General features: G+C 37.7%; 2 protein-coding genes and 1 long non-coding RNA gene across 4 annotated transcripts in view; 1 reads left to right on the forward strand and 2 right to left on the reverse strand.

The window, feature by feature from the left end:
- Window positions 1-5,132, reverse strand: part of rbm20 (RNA binding motif protein 20) — a 52,638-nt gene extending 47,506 nt beyond the window's left edge. Inside the window, exon 1 of the mRNA XM_034887104.1 lies at window positions 5,011-5,132. Within this exon, the coding sequence (XP_034742995.1) occupies window positions 5,011-5,132 (122 nt within the window). The remainder of the gene's footprint in view (window positions 1-5,010) is intronic.
- A 4,911-nt stretch (window positions 5,133-10,043) lies between these two features.
- LOC117953794 lies at window positions 10,044-20,734 on the forward strand. Its single transcript, XR_004658686.1, has 3 exons — window positions 10,044-10,054; window positions 13,140-13,145; window positions 20,598-20,734. It is a non-coding gene; the product is annotated as an uncharacterized LOC117953794 (long non-coding RNA).
- The window catches only part of smc3 (structural maintenance of chromosomes 3), a 28,896-nt gene continuing 24,919 nt past the window's right edge, over window positions 18,851-22,827 (reverse strand). For both annotated transcript variants that reach the window (XM_034887090.1, XM_034887080.1), the window contains 2 exons: window positions 21,215-21,321; window positions 18,851-19,224 (listed from right to left, as the gene is read on the reverse strand). In XM_034887090.1, the coding sequence (XP_034742981.1) occupies window positions 19,153-19,224; window positions 21,215-21,321 (179 nt within the window). In that variant the 3' untranslated portion in view covers window positions 18,851-19,152. The remainder of the gene's footprint in view (window positions 19,225-21,214; window positions 21,322-22,827) is intronic.

Here is a 22,827-nt window from a genome sequence, read left to right on the forward strand (position 1 = left end):
GGGGGCAGTAACTATTATACGGATTCTGTACTGATAAGTGAACTTCTGCAGAAGAAGAGATAACGTCTAGTTTCTGTGGAGGTGAATGTAAATATCACAAAAATCTTCCTAATGGTGCTTCAAAATGTAGATTACATTTTATTTTTGTAGGAGGCAACAGACACATTGACCATTGTATATACACTGCCTTTCCTTTTTGCCATCTAGCCAGTGTAGGGGAACTTTGAACCACGTCTGAGTTGCAGAATTAAAAAAAAAAGTGTGTCTGAAACAACAAAATTAAATACTCACGGCATTTATTTTACTCGGGCCTTCTTCAAACAAATTCCATGGAGTTCAAAGGAGACCCGCAATATCACAGAACTGTAAAGCCGGCTTCCTAAGCAATCACCACATCTAAGTCTAGACAAGCTTTTGGGTAGAGCCATATGAGGTGCGAGAAAGCCCGCCAGATTAGCTCTTCTTAATGACCTTCGGTGAGACAGGAAACTCTCACTTCACCAGTCTGTTGAAGTAAGGGGCCTACCTTTGGTGTTGTTTCTAATATTTTGAAATATTTAATCACATACCCAGTGAGACAGAAAGAGATAGTGGGTAGATGAATGGATCCCAGGTCAGTCACAGAACAAAACAAAAACATGCAAAATCACACCTCCCACTATAAGCAGATAAATCCTCTTTTATGATAACAACCTAAAGGTGCAAGATTCAGCTAACAAATTGTTGGCTTGAGAATGCAGAATAGAGTAACTTCTCAAAAATAATTGCTTGTTTCCATAGAACCAGTGACAATGCCACCACATTGTTTGTTTTCAGTCAGCCATGGTTAAATAATAAATCTGATTAAAAAAATAATACTCAAAAAATGGGAGATAAATACATTCTTTTTTTAATATGGGAATTACACAATCATCACTTAGCTATCTGTTGTAATGCTTTTGAAATTGACATTAGACACAGGAGTGTTTTTCCAACGTGCAACAAAAAGGCAAAATAACATTTAAGGATTCATTTTATAGTGCTTTACAGCTAAATGTTCTTCCTTTACAATCTTGAGTGTCAGTAAGACAATATAACAGCATTTGGTGCCTTCTTGTTATGTCATTAAATTTAGTCTGCGGCTCCGCTGGCTTAACAGTTCAAGAAAAAAACTCAAACCGGCACACACAAAGTGTGGCTCGATATCAATAAAGAAGAACAAATGAAAGAAAAGCACAACTCAGTATGATTTACCTTTCCAGTGGCATTTTCCCACGTCAGTGTGGTGCTGAAGAGCTGCAGGGACTGTGGTACAAGGTAAAATTTGCTTAGACAACTTTCCCTTCTGTGACATGCTGCCAGAGTGATATAGAGCCAGCAGGTGGGAAAGAGCGGTAAGATGAGGAATGGGAAATAGCAAAAAGAGGGAAGGGATGAATCTTAATGTGAAAATGTAGAGACAATACACGTTAACCATGCTTAACTAATCTTTTGATCACAAATCTGTTGAAGAACAATCCATCACGAAGAATTCATCACCAAACCAAAGGACAAACAAGACTATAACTCTAGCTACATGGATCTTTCAGTACTGTCCTTATTCATCATATCACTTGTCTCTGACTAGTTTCTACTGTTGATCTCGCTTGCCTGAGTCCACAAACAGTGCTACATTAAAAGGCCAATGGATTGACTTGCTTGTGTGTCTAGCTTTAACCATACAACTTTCACTGTTTATTTTAGAGTGTAGACAGTGGTTCACATTCTTAACAGTCACAGAAAGTTAATCTAGACAGACATGAACGCTAAAGCAATGGCCAATGCATAATACCTTCCTTAGGAAAAACACAGAGTACCTTTTTAAATCATTTTAATTTATCATGTTAGGACTAGGGAGCTACAAGTAAGTAGTTCTAACTTGAAGTAAGTAAATAGTATCGCCTCATATTTTACCCTGGCCCTACGTTATCTGCATTTCAACCTGAGCTTATAGCTTTGTACTACGGATTTTTCCTTATTGTTATCTTAATAATACAAAATACACTACCGGTCAAAAGTTTGGGGTCACTTACACATTTCCATTGCACTCCATTATAGACAGAATACCAGCTGATGTGACTGAGTGGCTGATCTTTAATGCAATATCTACAATGCCCATTATCAGCAACCACTCATCCAATGTTCCAAAGGCACTACTCCTACTAATCTGATATCATTTTAAATAAACTAAACGAATGCAAATGACAACTTGGTCTTAATATTTGATGGTCTGTTCAGAGAATGGCCAACACATGGTTTGTATCACTTAAGAGTAAAACCTAAGAATTTAAGACCTCAACTTTTATCCTGTAACAGCATCACTGAAAAGACCCTGACGGGTGTTCAAACATTAACTGTGATTACATCAAAACTTAGACTCAAACAAAACAAACAAGGTCCTTGTTATTTACTAGAAAAGAAAGGATCTAAGAAAACTATTGGAGATTGTAAAAAAAAAAGGGTGAGTTTTAGGAAGCTTGTCCTTCCAAGCAAACTGCAATTGAACTGTTTATGTTCAATACAGCTACTCCCTCTGGGCCTTTTTGATTTATTATATTGGTTTGTTGCTACATGTGATATTGTTTGAATATACATTTCTATTTTTGTTATACAATGTTCTGTCGATTTTGATTTGTTCATTACATTTTTTTATTTGCCTTTTTCTATCTACAACATCCATCAATGTTGGAGTATTGTTCAAGGTGGGGGATCTCTCTTGGAGCAGCCTAGTTTCTCCCTTTCAGACTTTCTCATTAGGCTTTATTAGAGAGTTTTGCTAAGAAAGCTTGGTCTAGGCCAAGGACCATTGTTAACGTGGGCCTAATAATACTGGGCCATATAAATAAACTTCACTTAATAAGAAAGTAAAAACATGTAGGATAATTAATGATTAAATAAAGTAATGCATCTATTACCAATAGGATAATTAAATGTGTTGCTTTCTTGCATTAAGCCAAGCTGCATTCCTAATCTATTAATTTTGGACTTTTAAATTCTTGAAAACAAGAAGGATAAATGATAGGGGCTGTACAAATTATAAAGCCCTTTACACACAAAAAAATAAAAAATAAAAAAATAAAATAAAAGGTACTTGATTTTACGTAACTAACTACAAAGTCTCAAGTATTTTCAATGTAAAGCCAATAAATGATATTGGGTGTAACTGTATTAAGTATATTCTGTAACAGTACAACTACAGTGAAATGAAAACAGACAGATATGCAATTATAATATTAAAATAGCATAAACAAGTAATTTCATGTAAATGGCTTTGCATGCATTAACAGACCTTTAAACGAAAACATTTCTTATACAAAATCTAAGAAAACCTTGCTGTAAATCAGTGTGGCGGCACATCCTTAATTAGGTGATGATCTAAATTAAGCAGCAGACTGAAAATCCATGTATGGACAGCTGTACCCTTTTACTTTGTCGCTTAGCAAGTAATATGATAAAATGATGCCACAACAACGCTAAATACACACTCGCAATTTGCTCTTAGTCATTATCACTCCTGTGTCCTTGACATGTTTTAGACCAATAAAGCCAGCTTCCAGGGCATTGGGGAGCATCCAGGATACATTAAACCACACAGTTACCACACAATGTCTTAAACCCATTACTGCCCATTACTGCTGTTATGTGGACATCAATACTAATTCATTTAAAAAAAATACACTTAATACACAAAGCTGCAAAACACATTTTTGTTGCACTGCAAGTAACATTTTTATTACATCACCCAGTGCTGAAATACAGCAAAACTGACACACTGAATGTAGGGCTTCAACATGTTTTATGGCAAGAGGCCTGACTTAAATGACCTCACCAGATGCATTTTTGTTTTAGAGACATTGCGTTGGATTTTCCGAATTCTGAATTAACAAATGGTCGCCAAAATTTAAGTCTAACATGACAAGATATGGTATGTTCAACATGAATTTGTTTTATGTATGCAGTACACAGTGACAAACTTATTTTGGATCATTTCAGTGTAACTAAATGTAACTGGACTGGTCTTATAAAGCGCTTTTCTAGTCTCAACTACTTAAAGCAGTTTTACATAGCACAGGAACCATTCACCATTCACCAAAGCTTTCATACACAAAGATGCCAATTTAAAAAAAAGATAACATAGTAGCTAGTAGTTCAGCTAATTATATTAAATATACAAACAAACATTTTTAAACCTTATGTGATCGGTGTTAAAAAAAATGTGCTTGTTACATTTTTGTATTGATATACTCAAACTTTGTAAATAATATTTTATGCTCCTTAATGAACACAAGCATGCAATAGTTGTAAAAATTTAAGATAAGATTCAATTTTGCACCCTGTCTCAAATTGGTGTCTTTTTAAAATGCCAACCAAAGATTTGATTTTGTGGCAGATAAAGTTAAGAACATGAGTTGTTTCAAAAAAATGTATAGCCAATTTACATTTTCTGTTTAAATAAAGCCTAGTCCTATTTTTTTGTCTTAAGTACTTAATACAAGAAACAAATTAACAGCTAATTGTGCAACATTAGATAGTTGCAAGAATGTTTAACAGTGTATAATACAAATTACTGATTGTCTCTCACCTATATTGAGAGTTCAGGCCAGTATTTACCTAAAAACATACACCTTAATGCTATGTACAACTTGACATCAAAGTTTAAATAAAAACCCATACTTTATGAGAAACCTCCAAATTCTTAGTTCTGAGACAAACTGCAGATTGTAGTTTTATTGATATATAAATCAGACCAGACACACTGCGGGAGGTTTCATACGGGTGGACATTTTAGCACTTATATAATTAATCTTTCAGAAGTAGTTACTTAATACCCACAACCACAGCTACATTGGGAAGTTACAGTGTAATCATAACTACCATCATCCAAATCCCTATGGAACATATTCATTTATTTCCTTAAGCCATGTGAGCACCAGGGATGTGCTTATACGTATAACACCTGCTGTTTTTGTGGTGGACATAATGTTCTCTTACCTGTGCAAGAGTTCACTCGTTGTCTCGGGGGGGTATCCGCCACTTTGTCCTTTTCCCAGCATTTTTGTACGGCCTCTCTTGACACTGTCAGTGCTACTTGTCCGATCCCAAGCTTGCTGCATGGCAAAACAAACTCCCTAGCACCACCTGCAGCCTTAACACCCCAAAACCTCCCCAAACACTCCCTTCAAAAATAACTACCACAGCACAAGACAGCCAGTCCTGATGAGCCAACCTTCTATAGCCTGCTCTGTTTTTCTCTTCCCTTACTGCATGGACAGATGACTGAGAGGCCAGCAGGAAGGAAAAGACCGGCTGCTGAGCTTTTCAGCTAGTCCTGATCGACAGCAGCAAAGGAATCAAAGCACTCTTTAGCCTCTTCTCTCCAGATCTCTTTCCCAATGAACTACGCAATGTACACCTACAAGACTTTCCTTCACTCTTCTCTTAAGTGTCAAAAGATGGGGAAATCAGATCAGAGCCTCTTCAAATGAAAACAGGAAGCTGACTGAGTGAAGTTTGAGGGAGAATAACAGAAGAGGTGGGCTCATGGGACAGCAGAAGGGGGGTGAGTTGAAAGGGACCAACTGGGAGTCCCTGCCCGGGACAGCTCCACGCGGCAACAGGGAAAAGAAAGTCGCTCCTGCCACAACTGATTATCACCTCTACAGTCCCACACAAACACAAACCCCCAGACACACACACACCCCTGACATAGTCTGGCCAATGAAGGGAAGCACTGGGGTTCTGGGAATGCAATCAGTCACTCAGTAGGTGTCGGTATCAATTTAGCTGCTGAATCATTGGAGGGGTCCGATCTCCAGCCCCTGTAACACCGTGTCAGATTATTCACATTTTGTAATGGTCTGCCAGTCTGAGGTTTCACATCTGTGAGCCAAAGGGTGGGGAGTGTTCGGTAATAAATCACCATTAGGGGAAGAATAGTACTGAGTGAGAGCACATGAAGGATATACCACACCTCAAAAGGAAGAGACAAGGTCTAGCTTGGTGTTGCCAGGTTGGATTTTGTTATTATTTATTTATTTTGGTTTGATAGGATAGGATAGATAGGCTGTCATTTGGCAAGGGGAATAATATTGTGACAGGGACAGTCTGTTTCCAAAGGATCAGTCTTAGAATCTGAGGTCCCATGTCTATTTCCAGAAACCGAAACTCTGTCTCCACATAGAAACATAATAATTTGAAAGTAGATATTTGCTCAAAAATGATTTGTTTGACTTAGGATTCCCCTTTTAAAGGTTACCAGATAAGATAATAAATAAGAGATAAAAAAATAGAAAAAACTACATAGATTACATGCAGCCAAAACACAAATGAACATTTGCTAATTTGCTTCAACCTAGAAAAGTGGTGTAAATTTGATGAATGGATTTTACAAAGTTTTCTAATGTGAACCAAAAACTAACAATTGGCCTAAGTTCACATAACGCAAGCATTCTAATAGTTTAATTCATCATTTTGACTTATTCTAGGACTTTATGAATCTACTTCATAAATGTGCAAAGATGAGAGAGACTGGATGGAAATAAAACAACTGGAGTTCCTGGTGAGTTCTGAGATGAGTCCCAGTCCTGTCACACACACACACACACACACACACACACACACACACACACAGTTGGTGCATGTGTTACAGCAAGCGGCTATTAGGGAAGAATAAAAACAGACGGCAAAAACAGTCTAGCAGTCAAAGTCGGGCAAGCTAAAAAGTTGCTTTGCATTCTACAAGTTTATGGTCAAATGTAAATGTGCTGTGTATTTCAGAGTTACTGTCTAGGGAAACTGTTAATCAGCTCAAATCTCAGCCGACTGCAGACAAAAGCACACTGTCTCTCTCCCAGCAGTGCACAAGGACCTGAATCATACATCATGTTAAAGCATTTTCTTAATCCATCAAGAGAGAAAGCGTCTCCATCTTCACGTTGTCTGCTTTGATGATGAATGGCAAAAGTCTAAACATATCTGACAGATTTCTTGCTGACAACCACCAGGAAACACTCGCTAAGCATTGCGTGTTTGCAATCATGTGCATATAATCATGTGACTCTACATAACAATCCCCCAATTTATTTTTGGCTCTGTGAGAAAGCAGATACCACTGTAGCATGAAGTGGCTTTTATAATGGTGCTGGTCTGAATGACTCAGTATAGAGCATGGCAGTAGCATAAGGGAATTATAATTAAACAGTTTGTCCAGTGAATGTCCAGCTCTTTCAGAACCATCAAAATCCACATCCCCAATACAATAGTTACTTTTCACAAATGTACTGGATGATATTTCTCGTACACACATTTTTAACAGTTTCATTCTTGTACAACACCATCTTCTCTGATATTAAAACAAATGTGCCACTGCACTGTAGCAATTTAAACCTAACCTGTATTTATACCTAAATGCAGTACACACATGTGACTTTACTGCTGCTAATCCAACCTTTAAAAATTATCACAGTGACACGTGAAAGAACTTGAGTCTGTGTGAGTGTCTGTCCATGTGGTGCCTGGATAAAAATGCTGTCTAGTTCTAATTATTATGGTATTAGTAGTCAATAGTGAGAATATCAGTAAAGCCTTCTCACTACTCTACAAGTGTGCCATCAAACCACATTTCCCATAATTCAGCGATGCTTCCTCACGAGCTAACATTAGTACAGTCGTGTGAACTGAGAACATGCTGAGAAGTGATCCGTCATATTCAGCGTAGCCAGTTGTGGTTTAAATACAGAGTGATGAAAAGTCATTTTTGATGATTGAGCGTGGCAGCAAGAGAACTAACCAACAACAAAGTGTGGAAGTCTGAGTCACAACAAGACAAGAGAAGCCGGACTTGCAGATACAGCTCTCCGTTGCAAAATGATTTACCTGAAGCTAGGTGTGCAAACAAGTGGTTGCCCTTTTCTACTCTTGTACTAAAATCCCCACTGAACACTTACATTACTCAACAACTTGTCTGTAAATGTGTTTTAAGTTGTTTCATTCTTTCACTTCTTAGTGCATATATTGAAGAAAAACAGTTTAAGCCTTTTACTTCCGTAGCATAGTTTTTTACATTTGAAATTTTTGATTCTACATGTTATAGGAATTCATCTTTGGAAGATATCAAATGCTCATCCAACCATCCTCTCTAGCACTGCTGATACATTCTAAAAATAGGAATGTCCAGCCCTATTCAATGGCCCTGCATGTTTTGTATGACAGGAGAAGTTGTCTCTGTCATCTGCAAATATATGATTAAATTTAACTGCCTGAAATATTGTAAATGTCTGTATGGAAATATTTTTTTAATATATTTTGGAAATAATCAAAGCAGACTTCCAAGGTATGAGGGCATAACTGTGTGTGTGTGTGTGTGTGTGTGTGTGTGTGTGTGTGTGTGTGTGTGTGTGTCCGTGCTTAAGCCGTGCTTACAGTGAGTCCAAAAATTGGTTTGTGTTGATTTAGCAGTACAGTATATCTTACCATGCATGCATACATTATAAGAAAATGATGAGGTATTTAGAGTGTCTCTAGTTTTACGGGGATAAAGGGAACAGGGAAATGGTTTGTGCTAATCTTGTTGGATGAAAAATGTCTCTTCATGATCACCGTTATATTTTGTGACACCAATTTAGTGAAATAAAGACAACCCTAAATATCCATTCCATTTGCCAAATACCAAATGAGACTGTGCCAAGTAAGACCATCTCCCTTTCAAGGTGATCAGTTTTCCAGAAAATACTCCAAGTGCAGCTGGGAATGCCAATCTGAAGCTGAGAATTCCCATAAAGAGGGGAATGTTTATTTTGCAGTGGCTTTAAGCTGACATGTGTGAAGCCATTAACCAGGCTTAGTCTGTTAATTTTAACTATTCCTAATATTCTACCTTTAGCCTCATTAGAGTGAGATCTCTATGTCAAGAACTGGGCCGGCAACAGTATGTGACATGCCAAAGCTCACAAATTAATTCACAAACACATGTGACACACTTACATACACACATACACACTGAAGGTCATACGTGGTTATGGTCATTGCATGAGAAGAAGGTATCTATTTCAGCAGGCTTCTTTTATTGTGTGCACAGTCAAACAGGCACACCAGCAAGCAACAATGACATACATATTTTGTGTATGTTTATCATCAATAGTGCTTATCTCGTGTTGGGTTAAAGTGCTTTAAGAAAATTGTAATTTTTTTAATGATTGATTTCTTGTCAAACAGAACAAGCATTGTCTCTCAGAAGTGTATACTTTTCAGGTTGAAAAAACCTTTGGCATAGCATTTACACAATCAAACTAAAATTTACCAATAATCTCATTTACCAATAATCCCATGATAAAAAGTTTTAGGTTTCTTGCTATCTCATTAAAGGTTTTGCTGTCTTAAAGCTGATTGGCTTCTCTCATATTATGAGTGTGCCAATTGATTAATTTACAGATGTGTAGAACCCAAGCATGTGCATACATCTAAAGCCTGCAAAATGTAGACACAGAGTCAAAACTGTTTGTCTAAATTACTATAAAAAAACATTTTGCACTACAGACATTGGTACCCTCGTGGCTAACCCAGACCTCAGAGAAGTCATGACCAGCTCTCAGCATTTGTTCATGGATCCAGAAAACATATGACCTCATAAACCAGCTTAAAAAAGAAATGAGGCACCAGCAATCACTGGCAACAACAGCCTGTAAATTCTTTCGACAGCAGTTGCATTTTTTATTGTTGAACTAAAATAACCAGTGACACACAGCCGTGCCACAGAATCGCTATCATCTAATCACGTGACTGGCTTTACGAAGCCAGTAACAAGGAAAAGTAAAAAGCCTGTTTTAAACAGACAAAAATAGAAAGTGAGTTTATGAACAGCTAAAGTTTAATAGACATGAATGACACTAACACCAGCAATGGAACCTGCGTCAGATCCTGTGTAAAAGGATTTAGTCCAATACCTGAGAAACTTTAAACAGCTGAGATTAGGAAAGAGATTAACACGTTCACATTTTACAGACTTAAACAGCCCCTACACTAACTTGCAAATAACTAAGTGGCAAGTCTTGTCAATAAATAATAATAAAATAAACAAGATTGAACAGATTCTTGTAGTTAAATTGGCAATCTTGTATATGTAAATTCAAAATAAACAGTGAATTTACAACTTCACACTTACCAGAATAATCCTTTGATGGGTAACAGTGAGTAAAGACTGCTTACTCAGTCAAGGATCCAGTCAGGAATGAAAAATACATTATTCTGAAGTAGAAGTACTATTACTTGACTTAAATATGACTCAAGCAGAATGCAAATAGTGAAAAAAAGCTATTATGTTAACCCTTGTGTTGTCTTCACGTCGACAGTGCAACTTATTGTTTTTCTGGGCCAAATTTTAAACTTTTTTCAACGTTTTTCAAAACCAAAAAGCTTTTTTTAAATTTTTCTTTCAATGTTACTGTCGATTATTTTGCGGGCCTTTTGACGTTTTTTAATGGAATTTTCCCCCCACGTTTTTGAAGCTTTAAAGGACGTTTTTGTCACTTTTTTTAACGTTCTTTCATAACAATTTTTTTTTGAATGCTATAAAATTGAATAAAACATCAACATTTAAAGAAAGTAGTGGGCTGTTCATTTATTTTACTTTTGGAGAGCGTTCTGCAGAACAATCCACTTTATTTTTCTAAAAATTTGTTTGAATGGATCGGTTGTTGGATTATTTAGAATATTAATCTACAGAATAAATAAATAAATGTAGTATTTTTGTTCATTTATTTAATTAATCAACATATTCCCAGGTCACCAAAGGTTTTAAAGTTGCTGTTATGGAATACCTGATATCGGATAGGTCTTTCTCTGGAGAAGTCCTGCGACGTTCAGGACACTCAGCCTGTTTTTCAACGAAGAACCTCATAGTTAACGTGAGCAGTAGACACCTAGAGCCCCCGCCACAGATTTATTACAAATCTGAAATATTAACAAGATCAGTTTGTCAAAGACCCCCCTGACAAATTTACAGCAATTCAGTGTAAATTACAAAAGGTCAACAACCCATGTAAATCACAAATTAAGCTCTTAAAACAACACTGATCTACCTTGAGCACATTACACTTTTCCTCAGGCCAGCAGCTAGAGATGTAGTGAAATCAAGAGCCAGATCGGCTGGTGACATCTGGTTCCACGGAGTCTGAGCCAGGGCCTTCTGCAGGGCTCAACCACCTCAAGCACAGACCACAGGACTTAGCATAATGTCTCTCTGTCAAGCAAATTCTTGTCAAATAAATACACGTTAGTCTGAAAAGCTCAAAACTAATATTGTTTTGTAATTTGAATTCTACTCAGTATTTTCATTTCATCAAAAGGGCAACAAAGGGCTGCATGTCAGAGTCGAACCCAGAGCGGTTGCGTCAAGGACTAAATCTCTATGTATGTGTGCCTGCTCTACCAACTGAGCTAACACGGTCATAGCTTCATGCTAATTTTCACAAAATGGTTAAGAAATCAGATTAATCTTAAAAGATCAAAATTCTGGCTAAATACGTTACCTTAAACAGGGCTGAATGGCTAACTAGCTTACTTACATGCTAGCATAATCTTGGATGTTTTATAAGACTAGTTAAATACTCACCTAGGGTGTGTTCATAAATATTTCCTCCGAGTAAATTCTGAAAGGAAGTGTATATACCATTTCATACCATTGGCGCCTGCGCGGCAATGGCTCGCGGGTCGTCAAGAACTCATGAGTTCTTGAGTGGTCTGCGAGCTTGCAATGTTTCCGTCTGAGTATGCGGTTCGGGAAGTTCCTATTACCTGTCTCGGACTGCCTCTCTACTCACTCAGTCGCTTGAGTTGACTTGTGGAGTTGTTGCTGCCTACGAAATTGTGAGTTATTAAGCTTTTGGCATGGCTAGGACTAGTAGTAGCTAATGTCTCAAGCTGTTTGTGTGGCACTGTTTCAGTTATTTTAGATTGAATTGCAGAAGGACTCCCCTGATCAGAGCTACTGCACTACAAATTATTTGGGTTTTATCAAGATAAAAAAAAAATTAGATTTAGAAGTGTTAGGTAATTTACCTTGTTTTAAGAGTGAATTCCTTATTTTAAGTGTTCAACGTTACACTATAATCTTAAATCAAGCAAGATTGTGGAGTGAAATTATCTTGCTGCTTGGACAGATAATTTCACTTGTTTTGAATACCTTTTCACTCAGATTTAGTGTTTTTATCTTGTTTGTAGACACCCCTTTTTTGCAGTGTGATACTAAAGACTCGCGACTCATGAGTTAATTTAAAGAGTTGGGTTAAAGATCCGAGTGATTCACGACTCAAACAGGTTTACTGTACAGTCAATGGGTCACACTAGACGCGTTACCTGAGCACGACGTGCATCTTTTCATTTAGGTTCCAATGTTAACGGTCCTGCCTGCTACTTTCGTATGTAGGCAAAGATCAAGGACATATTTTGGAAAAGAGAGTGATATTTTCTTGGTTAAAGAAGTGTTTGTAGTTTAAGTCCACAATACATACCTACACAAGCAATGGCAATTTAAATGTCCTGTCTATAGAAATGAGTTGTTGTTTTTTTGTGTTACAACATACCCGGGACTTGAATTCATCTTTTGAGTCCTTTCCTTGGTATAGCACTTAGCCTAAGTCCATTTCTCTTGAAACAAGTCTGTTCATATATGTATGAATGTATGTTTGTTTAGCATGTCCCCTTTATGTAATTGTGAGAGTCAGTATGACTGTATGTATTGATGTTCGTGTGTTTGTTTGTACCCCTCTTGTACTGTGTTATATGAACCTTTTATCTGGATCTTGAGTCCGTAAAATAAAGTTATATAATAACATATATATATATATATATATATATATATATATATATATATAACTAACCCAAGTAATCCGGTTTTGAAATTGCAACAAATTTGTACATGGTCTCCTAATTTGGGCCAAAATTATTATGTATTCTCATGTTAATATAAGTCAGCTGTAAATTGCTTAGCCAGAGTATCCCAGAGTATTGATATAACTATATGATAACTAGGTTAGAGACATCAGATTGTTACCTCAGTAGAAAATCAAAGACTTTGATCAGTTTACGCAACAGAACTGTGATGCAGCGTTAAGAGGAACACAGAGATTTAAGTTGTTTACATGACGGCATACAGATAGCTGTAATTATTAGGATTCCAGCATACAAAATCCCAGGAGGGGGGGGGGGGTCTCTAATGTCCCTCCCACCTGAGCAAAATAATGCCCATAAAACCCCCAACTGTCAACAATGATCTTTTGCTTGGCAGCCTGCAATCATCTATCACCACCACTTTCAAGCTACAGCTCAGGCTTAGGGAAATGTAACATGTTTATAGGAACTTTTTACAGACCAGGATCACATGTCAGCGGCGACGACTTTGGAGCTGCGGAGAAAAAAAAAAGAGTCAGTCAGCCCGTCAGTCCTGTAGGCAGATGGACCACCATGAAGTGCAAGGACAGAGACAGTCTGTTCACAGCGCACCCTCCTCCTCCTCCTCCTCCTCCTCCACAGTTAAAAGCACCTGTTAGACAACAACTTAACTTGTTGACTGTAAAATGCAGGACAGCTTTATGTAGGGTGACCAAACGTCCTCTTTTGGCCGGACATGTCCACTTTTCAGCTACTGTCCGGGCGTTCGTTAAATTCATGAAAATGTTTGCTTTTCACTGTTTTTCATGGGACCATCACCATTATAAGCGTGTACTTAAGTTCAGATCAGACAGGGAGCACACACAGGGAACAGATCAGAAAATGCGAAGCGTGAGTGCATCTTCACAATTGAACTGCAAAAAAAATAATTTACTAATACCGTCCCGGTATGGACAAGTGGGAGGTGGAGTGGACCATGTGCAAAGCTAGCACATTTGTTTCAGTGTCTAATAAAGGTGCTGGAAAACTCAAAGCTCACATGGACACCGGAAGACCGTATCTTACTGCAATGAAAAGGTTTATAGATATATTTAGTTAAAACTGGATTTTGAAGCTGACACAGAATAGGTATTAGAACATATTTTTGTACCATAAAGCATGTTCATTAAACTCTGAGAAGCCTGTCTGAATTTGTGTTTCGAGGTTGGCCTCTTTTTTGGAAATCAAAATATGGTCACCCTAGCTTTATGCCTTTTTTTATGATAAGGAGCTTGATTATGGGAGCTAGTATTATCTGTTCATTACTGTCCACCACATTTGGATACCAGACGGCAGCAGAGCAAGTGGATGGTGGAAAAGATATGGTGTTTATGGTCTGGGAATGGAGTGAGGAGATGCAAAGGAGGGAGGGGAGGATTAGGCAGGGGGAGAAAATGTCTACTACACAAAAGAAGAAAAATATATACTTTATTAATCCCTGAAAGGGAAATTACATTTGTTCACACTGTAATAAGTATATACATTACACACAGGCATAAAATACACTCACAAGCATTAAATGGAGAGATGTTAAAGCGACAGGGCTGCCATGTGGGTTGATGCTGGCATCCCTCAAACTACCAGTCCACACTCCACATGTGGTCCATACAAGGACTTAAACCAGCAACCCTTCAATTCCCGAGCCAAGTTCCCACAGACTAAACAATTTGGTATATTTTTTCAATTTACATAAAATTATTCACTATCAAATTATATGTAATAATCCAACTACAGGTCTATAGGAAATATAGTCCTGAATGCTTCCCTAATATATGCCTTAAATAAAATACAACTTTCAACTAGGTTAGTGGCAGTTATTGGGTAATTGGGGATGTATTACACTTATCTTAACTGGCAATCTGATAAACTGGTAAAAAGCACAGATGGGTAAAATAGTTATCAGCTTAGCTTCCAGCCAAATAGAGTAGCTGTAACAATTTAAAGTTACTAAAGTGGCACTTTTGGTTGACAATATATTTATAGTTTTGCACATGGACAAAAAACAGTGGTGGCAATTTAATGTCCTCTTAATGTATGTAATGTAGGTCACCTACAGAACATCTACAGCATTATTTTGAAAGGTCTTAAGGCTAACCAAGTAGTTTACAAAGACGGTTATTTGGCTAACTATATATCTTACTAGCCAAAGCTAATAAAGTTAACTAGCTGAAATGTAACAAGACCCTTTTGTCTCCAAATAAGCTTCACCGAAATATATTTTGACATGCCACAGCAGGAAAAGCACAGGTGTAAATACTAGCATTAATGATGGCTGAATTCCACGTAGCTGCTTCAGTTTCAGGGTCCTAAAATTGTGCATGGTTGAGCTGCACTTGTTTTTGGGGATCAATTGTTTGGTGCAGAAATTGGCTTTCCTGTCTATTAAAACAACACTAGAGATCTTTTAGTTAATTAAAATAATGTTTTCAATCTATCTTGCAAGTTTACCAGATCGGGCGGCAGATATGTAGCCGGGTCCTAACCGAATCCCGTGCATTTCATCTGTACAAAGAGTCTGGCTACTTTCCATTGAAAAGTGTTGGCTTCCTTAAAGGCAGGTACTCTGTTGAAGTTTAAAACTATTGAATCTGCCCGGAGCCACTCTGGATGTGCCCTAACCAATCGCTAACGTTAGCATCGTTAGCGTTAACCTTAGCCAACTCCTTCACCACTGACAGCGAGAGCTGGACAATCAAACTTTTTCCCAAACCCGTGGGGATGAGGGCCACAACATCATGGCTACCAACAAAACTCAGCAAAGACTGTTCTTGCTCGGGCTTTAACTTCTGGATATTCGGCACAGCGGCGCAAATGGCTTCACTTACATCTGTCTCTGCCGCCATTAGGATGGAACTCACTGAATGTTCCCGAACTTCAACGTCATCATTCTCAGCCACTCCGTCTGTTCGCTGATTGGACCGCCAAATATTTGTCCGGAGAAAATTTGTAATGTACCGCAAACCGACAGAAGAAAAAATATATAAGCGTTTAGTTTTGTGAACACAATTCACACATATGAAAGAAGACATGGAGACGGAAAGAAATGGTGTTTGGTGTTTTTTGCCCCACACGTCCCCTTCCAGGCAGCGTGACAATAGTTATGTTTAGGGTTACGGTTAGGGTTAGCTGCCTGGAAGGCGACATTGGAGGCAAAAAAACACCATCGAATGAAGGAAAATAAAGAGGAGTTTTGAGAATATGGCAGAACTGATGTGAAGCATAGGTCTTCCTGATCCTCACCATGTGACAGCTGACTCTCCGACAGATACGTTGCAGGGTTGATAATATCTGACAAGCAGAGCAACAGATCTGCACTCTGCTGGCAGGCTCAGAGGAATGAGGTGTTCTGTCAACACCACACCAGCCTCACTCACAAGCTGGCACGAGTTGTTTTTTTTCTCACAATTATTGGAAGCAGAAAAAAATCAAGTGCAGATAATATGGATGATGAACTTTATATGCAGGGTGAAAGGAGACAACTGTGTAAAGGGACAACTAAAGTCATACAACAAATATATAAAGCTGCATACTAAATATTTTGTTTTTATGTACTAAAATTCACTCTCATGAATTGAAATGACTTAATATGATTTACATTGACGTTGCATGTTTTTAACACACGTCTGGTATAACCATAACTCTAGGCTACTTTGTAATTTGAACTTTTTAGTAAATACCTGTGAGTATATATGAGAATAAGTAAAGTGATAACATAACTTTTACATCTGAACTATCTCTTTCAGTTGGAATGAGTGTTGCTTTGTACTAAGATCTAAATGACAAAATATGGGCATCCTGGTGTGTTTTGTTTGCAAATCGTTATAAACCGTGTGCAATACTGCATCTTAGGCAACTGGAGAACTTATTCAGAACGTCATCTTCGATCATTGCAATTGTGTACTAAACTTCTGACAAACAGGAATGGAGTGTAGAAATATGAATATATGTTCCTTATATACCAGAATAATGTGTATGGTGGAGAGAATGGTAGAGTAATAATAGATAAGGAGTGATATTGGGAGTTTAAAACACCATCAAGCTTATTTCTTCACCTCAGAAGTGTGAATTAGTTGTTGGGAAAGCTGTAGGAGAGCAGTACAGCAGAGAGTGTGATGTAATGTAGTGGTTACCAAGATACAGAAGGTCTAGGGAGTATCAAACTTAAAATACCCTCTATCTTCCTCTCAAAAGCAGACTAGAAATGTATGTCTGCTTTATGGGATGTCTAACAATGTAACTGATGGAATAAAGTGGAGTACAAGAAAAAACCCTCTGACGTCACGTACCATGTGAGTCTTGGCGAACATAGCGTGCGGAGATGCTTTGGATGTCTGCGGCATTACAGTACGGGTTCACCAATCCATCTCAGGAGGTCGTGACCTGTCAGATACGCTGTCAGTGCAAGGTGATGTTACACTAGAACGACAGCCGCCTATGTGCGACATGTGGGATCTCCCTGACACACTAGGATTCAACATTATCATTGATATCAAAAACAAAAATATAAGAGAGGTGTTAGGGCTGCGTAATGAGTGCCAGATTCTGACCATGTGCCCACTGTGACGCAATGCTGAATCTGAAGCAGGATGGATTTTCCTTACCTACATATTTTAAGATTAAATACAGGCAAACTGTACACATAAATAAATGGGTAACAAAAACACAGAAATTATAACCATAAAATAGAATACAATCATGGAATATGAGAAAATACGTTGAAATTCAACATCTTTGGTGAGTACAGTATGTGAATTGCTCGTTTGTGGATTCACTTTTTAAAAATATATATTTGTAAAGTAAATAGGATCAATTTGGAACAGATTTGCTGGGCAAGAATTAAAAAGCAAAAAAAAAGGAAAAAGATTCTAGAAAAAAAAGAAACCAAGTTCAGACCTTTCCTCTGTTTAAATACTGCTTTGACCATTCGAGGATGTCAGGTTTCAGTGGCACAGCAACACCTAGAGGTCTCATCAAGTGGGATGCAACAATAACAGTGTCATACAGTTTATATTTTAAATCTTTTATTATTTTTGTATGTTTTCTAATTACATTAAACGAACCAAAACATTTAAAAAGGCCGATTTTGAAACTAGGTGCAACACATGAGGAGTTTAATGCCAAACAATATATCCAGTTAGGAAATAAAGACATGATAAATTACAACTTGGCATTCCAGAAAAGACTTCTACTGAAGTGTTTCAGGACCAGACAAGATGTGGTTATTCATCTCTTTATCCCTTCTGCTTTTTGAAATATTGACTGATGAAATCAGGGAACTGTGCTGATTTCTACAATGGATATCTGGTGTTTGGAATTAAACATTCATGTATTTAAGTGACCTAAAAACAGGAAATTACACAATAGAGTAACAAAAAAAAAGCCACAAAGCGTTAAACATTTTAAGCCATGTGGCTGGTTATAACAATACAAGTTAGAATGGTTTCATGGGTATAAAGAGTATACATTACAGAAACCTCGGAGTGAACCAAAACTCTTTCCCCAAGGGTGGCAACATAAACAAAAATCCCGATCAGATCGAGACCCTCCCATCTCCACTGAGCTTTACCAAGCTTCATCTAAGTCATATCAAAATTCTACTGTCTCGACTGTACACAAGATGATTAGCTTTCTGAAAATGTCCTGAAGGTTTGTTACCTTTTAGAGCACACGTGGTACTTTGCATTTCAAATAAAAGATTACCAAAATTCATCTTTCAACTACTGTTTGACAGAAAAATGTAACACAGTAACACAAAAAGGTTGTGCTCAAGGACCTCTTTAGACAAAATTAATTTCAGTGTAAAACAACAACACTTCTGTTGTCAGTGTGATCCAGTGTTGTTGATGGACACAAAGGCGCAGCAATGCAAGTAAATGTGACAAAACAAATGTCCCCTGCATGCAGATTATTTTAGCCAAACCTTTTCCTCAAATTTGTAGCTTCAACCTGGAATGATGTCAAAGTTAACAGTAAATATCAGTTAATTCGAGCTGGGATTTTTTGAGCATATCCAATTTAATCCACTGTTTGGAGATGGTCCAAGAAGCATAAGACTTGCTGCATTGTTTATCTATAACAGAGACTAAAATAGGATAGTGGACTGAGTGAGAAACTGATGTCTTCGGGCCCTGTTGTGGAAGTCTTCAAGCTAAACAGTGCACTGTAGAGGCGGGGGAGGGGGCAGGGAGGATGATGAAGAGCTGAGAACTATTAACCATGGGTGGTGTCGTCCTCCACAAAGTCTTTGGCCTGCTCCGCTGTGATCACATCGATGTGACTCACCTAAACACACACACACACAAACACACAAACACACAAAATGATATAAAATGCCTCCATTTTAGCCACTGACTAAGCAGTGACCATTTTTGTTATTAAACCACAGTTGGCTCAGCAGAAACTCAATCCAGCCTGCAGGGAATAATTGTTACCAGTAAACAGTGGACTGAAAGAACAATCCTATACATATGTTTATATTTTACATATTTTTTTTTTAGAGTCTAGGATGACAAAAGGATACACTGTCAGACATTTTAGTAAAACTTCCTCTTTTTTTTTAAACCGAAAAGCTTGTTTCAATTTGGATGATACAGTCATGCCAAGCAAACCTTACTCTGACTAAGCTGCCAGTTAACTCCATTTGTTTGCAACACTACTAAACTCTCACTGCACACTTGACTCACCCATCACAGACACTACTGATCGGAGCCTTTTTATGAAGCATGTCATGGTTATCTTTGTGTGTTTATGCTGATTCAGGCTTTAAAGTTTGATCTCAAAACAACTTTACAAATGCACGTTCAATCGTATCTTTATAAACGTGGTACGGCTTATGTCAGTAACAGACAGCTAATAGAAAAATATGTTTTTTTAACAAAACTGGAGTTCCAATGACATAAAAGCATAGGCTGTACCAGGCTGTGGTGACACAGTCATGACAAACACTAATTCCTCACCTGAAAGATAAAACAAATACAGCATGGCCTCGAGAAGTCTCCATGAATCCTCCTCCCTAATAATAAAGTTAACTTTCGCTCTTTGCATGCCCGAATTCACAGAAGCACTAATGGACAATAATTCAATGCACTGCTCGAGGGCACTTTGGCAACTTTGAAACAAGGTTCTTAACTGTAGTCACAACACTGCTGGCCTGAATACAGGATAAATAACAACACTCTTCACTACCATTACATGTTGCACTACGTAAGCATATCCTGTAGAGATTTTCATGCTCAGTTAGATATATTTTGCTTTATGTTGCTGCAGATGCACTGTTGAGCAGGTTCTCCTGAAGTTGTATTGCTTGTGTACATCTTGAAAACATCAGCAAAATGAAAAACAAGTACATTTGATTCTTTTTAGAAATGTTGTGGCACCGTGTAAAGCTATACTGCGTGGTTTCTGTTGCCCCCATGAGGAATTCTAAATAATGACAACAACACTGTTGGTGCGTCCACACGATACTAGGGCTGGGACCATTTGTCATCACAAACAATTTGCGTTGATGCATCACGTCCAAAAATATGTGCGTAAGTATGGATTCATACTTATGAATCCATACTTTCTTTTGAGAAAAGACTTAATTTGTTTTATTTTTGGATTATTTGATACATCTGGGTTCATATGTTGCTAAAATTGCACTTTTTTACTGTAAGATCAAAGGGAGAAGAGCTTGGATGTTAAACAAGAGCTTATTCATTATATTACCGACTACTGCTAAAAAAAGCAAATATAGGGTCCTGTTTTTGCACTTCTGTTTTGTGTTCCTCCTTAAAGTGACTTTATTTTGTTGTTGGATTTATTCCCTACATCTGTCTTCAGGTTGCACTACATTCATTTTATTTTAACAAAGCAGTGTTAAACAATTTTTATAAATAGAGTTTTGAGTGTTATTGAAATTTGTCTTGTGTGAATTGTTAATAATTGAGCAACGGGAAAATCACAATTAATTAAAAAACATGATGGACTCTTCAGAAGAGGTAATTATCTTCACTTAAGCTTCTTTGAGGGAAAGTCCCCGGACAACAATCTTCTATCATAGCCACAATGAGAAATACAGAGTGTGTTGTGTGGAGCCGATAGTCTTAATTATCTTTGTAGCAACTTATTTGGCAATGGCTTGAATGTAACAAACATTGATTAATACCTAAAACATATACACTAAAGCTTTAAGATCCTACACGTCTGCGAGAAAACCTCTTCAGAAAAAATTGAAACTTGAATGATCCTTGTAGACAACTGAGCCAATCCTGCCCTTTAGCAGAAAGCTCACCTTGTTTCTGAATTTGACACCGTAGAACTTGTCCGCAGACTCGAGCAGCTCGGGCCTGAAGGTCGTGGTGATAAACTGGGCGTGGCCGGCCAGCTCAACGATCATGTCTGAAATTGACGTGCAACACAAAGAGAAGAGAGATTGTGACTTTCTTACATTTGCTTCCTAACATTTTCTTGTTTGGTTGGGGTATGGATTGTATGACATACTACAGATAAGGGGTGTCGGTACAGAGAAGTCCCGGTTAGTTGAAACCCTGGTTCAGGTAAGGCAAGGCAGCTTTTTTTGTATAGCACATTTCAGCAACAGGGCAATTCAAAGTCACAAAATCAGTTAAAAAATAAAAACAGTTAAAAAATAAAAACAGATAAAACACGTGAATTAAAAATAGAAACAATAAGACACATAAAACACAAGAGTAAAAGTTACAGTGCAGCATAAGAAATTAAACATTAAAAGAACATAATTTAAAGAAAGGCAACATCAAAAAGAAAGGTCGTCAGCCTTGATTTAAAAGAACGGAGAGCAGCAGCGGCTCTGCAGGTGTCATGTTCCTGTACAGCGAGAAACCCAAAGGATACGATTCTTTTATGTACAGACGCCAGTGCATGTGTCAAAGACCGACAAAATCATCTTGCTGAGGACTGAGGTAGCATTTTGCCCATTGGCAACTTTAATAAACTATTTTCATTATTAAAATAGGGAAAATGTTTAAAACCTCTTTATTTTACTGTACATATACTAAACAAACCCCTTTCGTAAAAAACAACAGGCTCACAATAGGCTAAAAAACTAAACTTTTTTAAGCTGTGCAACTAAAAACACTACAAAACAGAGAATAATAAAAATAGAACTTGTGTATTAGGTGGTGTGTTTAATTAGTGCATTGTGAAATGTGAATATGAATGTGTGTTGGCACGTTGGATGTTGTTGACGTTCACTTTATTCTCTCTCTACATTTATTTACATCAGAGACAGTAAAAAAAAAAAAAAAAAGGGGACAATGTGACGCCGTAGACTTCCACAGAGACCAGTGAAGGACATTAGAACCACATCTCCGGTGTGTGCTGAGCGTTACTGCACAGCCTCCAACTGAGCTTGAAGACTTAGATGTGACGTGAGAAATCTTAAACATTGCAAATCTTGCAGAGACGGAGAGCGTATGTATATGTAGGGAGATAACGCAGGCTAATTATTATGCTAACTAAAATGCTAGTTGACATTAGTAATTAAACCTAAACAGCTAATGCCTACGTTAGCTAAACAGCTATGGTAAGTCCAAACGGCGTGCGAGCTAATCCTGTACCGCTCGGTAATTTCTTTACTATAGTAAGACAATCGTTTTTACAAAAATGCCTGCTACGGAGCCATAAAGTGAGACACAAGGCAATGGAGCTATATATACATTGTTGTGTTTCTTTAGAAAGAAACAGAAAAATTGAGTCTTTAAAACACTTCAGATGTAAAGTTATTCGATGTCAAAGTGACGCCGAAATAAACGGCGGTCCATGGGATGCTAACGGCGGGTGATGGCTCTATAGCAGAGGTCACTAATAGGCGGACCGTGGTCCGGATCCGGACCCAGCAGCCGTACTGTCCGGACCCGGATCAAA

This window comes from Etheostoma cragini, chromosome 2 (genome assembly GCF_013103735.1).
Source record: "Etheostoma cragini isolate CJK2018 chromosome 2, CSU_Ecrag_1.0, whole genome shotgun sequence".
Classification (NCBI taxonomy): Eukaryota; Metazoa; Chordata; class Actinopteri; order Perciformes; family Percidae; genus Etheostoma; species Etheostoma cragini.